Source organism: Branchiostoma floridae, chromosome 2, assembly GCF_000003815.2.
Source record: "Branchiostoma floridae strain S238N-H82 chromosome 2, Bfl_VNyyK, whole genome shotgun sequence".
Lineage (NCBI taxonomy): Eukaryota > Metazoa > Chordata > Leptocardii > Amphioxiformes > Branchiostomatidae > Branchiostoma > Branchiostoma floridae.
In genome coordinates this window covers 17,539,750-17,542,148 of record NC_049980.1, presented here as the reverse complement: position 1 = coordinate 17,542,148, position 2,399 = coordinate 17,539,750, and the positions used below count along the sequence as shown (strand labels likewise).

The 2,399-nt window shown below is 39.9% G+C and overlaps 1 protein-coding gene across 1 annotated transcript in view; it reads left to right on the top strand.

Moving 5' to 3' along the window:
* Positions 1-30: 30 nt before the first annotated feature.
* LOC118409674 (mucin-like protein) overlaps positions 31-2,399 on the top strand; it is a gene marked incomplete at its 5' end in the record, with an annotated part of 19,637 nt that continues 17,268 nt past the window's right edge. The window contains 6 exon segments of the mRNA XM_035810859.1: positions 31-183; positions 590-748; positions 1,237-1,347; positions 1,695-1,825; positions 2,050-2,170; positions 2,286-2,399. Of these exon segments, the coding sequence (XP_035666752.1) occupies positions 31-183; positions 590-748; positions 1,237-1,347; positions 1,695-1,825; positions 2,050-2,170; positions 2,286-2,399 (789 nt within the window).

The following is a 2,399-nucleotide window of genomic DNA, read 5'->3' as shown; positions in this document are numbered from 1 at the left end:
CTATTATCTTATCATTCTCTTCTTGTACAGGTGAGTGAGAATGGCTTCATTGGGGTCACTGATAAAGGCATTAGGCCAGCCATGCCCTTCGCCCCCCACCCCGCAGCTGTTGGAATATTGGCTGCATACTGGTCAGATGTACGCTTCCATAACATTCCCATGGCAGCGGAAAACCCTCCTAAGGTGAATTTCACATTCTGGTTACTGTATGCTGGCTTCACAACATAGAAAATTAAATGTTTTTGTTTAATACATCTTCCATGACTTCCATCTATCTTCTGGACATAAAATTAAGCAGTCTAAATATTATTTACTAGTAGACATTGACTTTGTTGCCATTTTTTTCATGGTAACAGAGGCTAGGAGTAAAATTTTAACCATATTGTCATGGCCCCATGTCAGGAATGCAGATCCTTCCATCATGAGAAATTATGGTAGCACTCTATCTGTATCGTGCATATGGTGGTGGACAGTGCCTTGTGTGACTTGTTGATTCTTTCCTTTGGTTGCATTCCCAGCCACTGTTTGGTCAGAGGTGTCCATAAAGATTGATGAAGCAGCAAACATACTTTCATATTGTTTCCAACAGGTCTGGTACAGAGCCTACACCCAGAGAGCAGCAGCTCCAGATATCTATGACTCTGTTGGACAGTTGGTGAGAGACTACTCCTCACATGATGACTACATGGCTTCATTTGTGATGATTGCAACTTGGGAGAATGTTCGCCCCCCTTGGAGAGCAGACCAGGTACCCCTATGTAGTCTTTTATCACCAAAAAACTCAGTTAGTGTGTCAGTATCACTGACGAAAACTAGTGGATACGGTTTCGAAAATCATATCCAGTTGCTTAAGAGTAACTGCTTTTTTTGCATATCTTATTACCTTGATGTCTAACTATCTATTATCAATGATTAATGTTGATAAAATGTAGTGACAGACTTTAATAGATTAACTTTTATTAGATTGAATAAATTATTTTCCATGTCTAATATTTAAGATTTACCGGTCTCACAAGTTTAGACGGCCATTGTTTGGTATAGACTTTTATCATGTTGCTGCTGGAGATGGGAATAAAAAATGTTTCTGGTCTGGACTCTAAACACAACTGTCATACTTTCGAAAATGTGTGTATTATAGGTACAAGGAGACCTCAATGAAAATGAAAGGCATGATGTACATGTAACACGTCTAGTACAATGTATGTTCCTGATTTCTCCTTTGTCTAACCTCTCTAGACAAGCACTTTCCAGGCAGTACTGACTACCGATGGCAACTACAGCTATGCTATCTACCTGTATGAGAAAGAAGCTATGGGTTGGAACCCACGTCAATACTATGCCCTGTCTGTAAGTGTTTTACTATTCATTTGCCAATCGATGTGGTGATAAACCTTCTCAGGAATGACCAAGTGTGTTAACATGTTTTGAGGTTTTCCAGGTGAAAACAAAATTGGGTTGATGTTCAACTGTTGTATGGGTGAGAATGAGAATGAGAATGATTTGATTGTTTGATGGTTTGGAAGACATGTTGTCTTTGTGTGAACAGTTACTTTTTGGATGTTTCAAGACTTTAACAAGTGTACTGAGACATGACTCTCATTGATTTCAATTTATTGGATTGAACAGAAGATATAATTTACTGATAGTTCTCCAGCTCAAAGGTTGATAAAATTTCAGCTGCTTTGTTGTTTCAGGACATCCATGCAGCAGGAGACCGGATGGTGAGAGTGGGGTACTCTGTACAAATGGATGACATGAACAGGGAAGAATGGGAGGTGACATCTGCCACCTGGGATGGGGAAATTAATGGAAGGAATATCTTTAGGTCAGTGTACACAGTATAAGCTAGAATAAAATGAAATTTTATTGCTAGTAAGGGTGTCTTAACAGACTGAACAAGTGGCGGATGGCTATTTTGTAAAAATTTGATCCTATTGATAAGTAGACTTAGTGCTAAGCCTTACTAATAGTTGTTTTTGTTTTGTCCTGTTGTACATAAATTTCATTTGAATTGTAGTTCAAACATATCTTTGATGTCTTGGTTCTCAGAATGGACACATGGCTCAGCCCAACAGTTTCTGGAGATGTACCAGGGGTAGTGTTCTACAGGCTTAGTGCGAACACAATGAACGCTGTCTCCAGTGCTAGTCGATGCATGGACTGGTACAAGGTTAGTCTAACATCCTGTGCTCATTGTTAAACTGTTACAATCAATAATCACTTGTGTAGCCTTATTAGTTACATTACAACTATCTTTTACGCAGAAGAAATGTTGTCCTATCTAGACCGCAGAATCGTCTGCAGAGCTAGCTCCAGAGCTGCTTGACACCTGTCCCCCCACCATGGCTCATGTCAGGCTGGAGGCAGAGCTGTGGGAAGCCAACTACATGTTTGTGGAG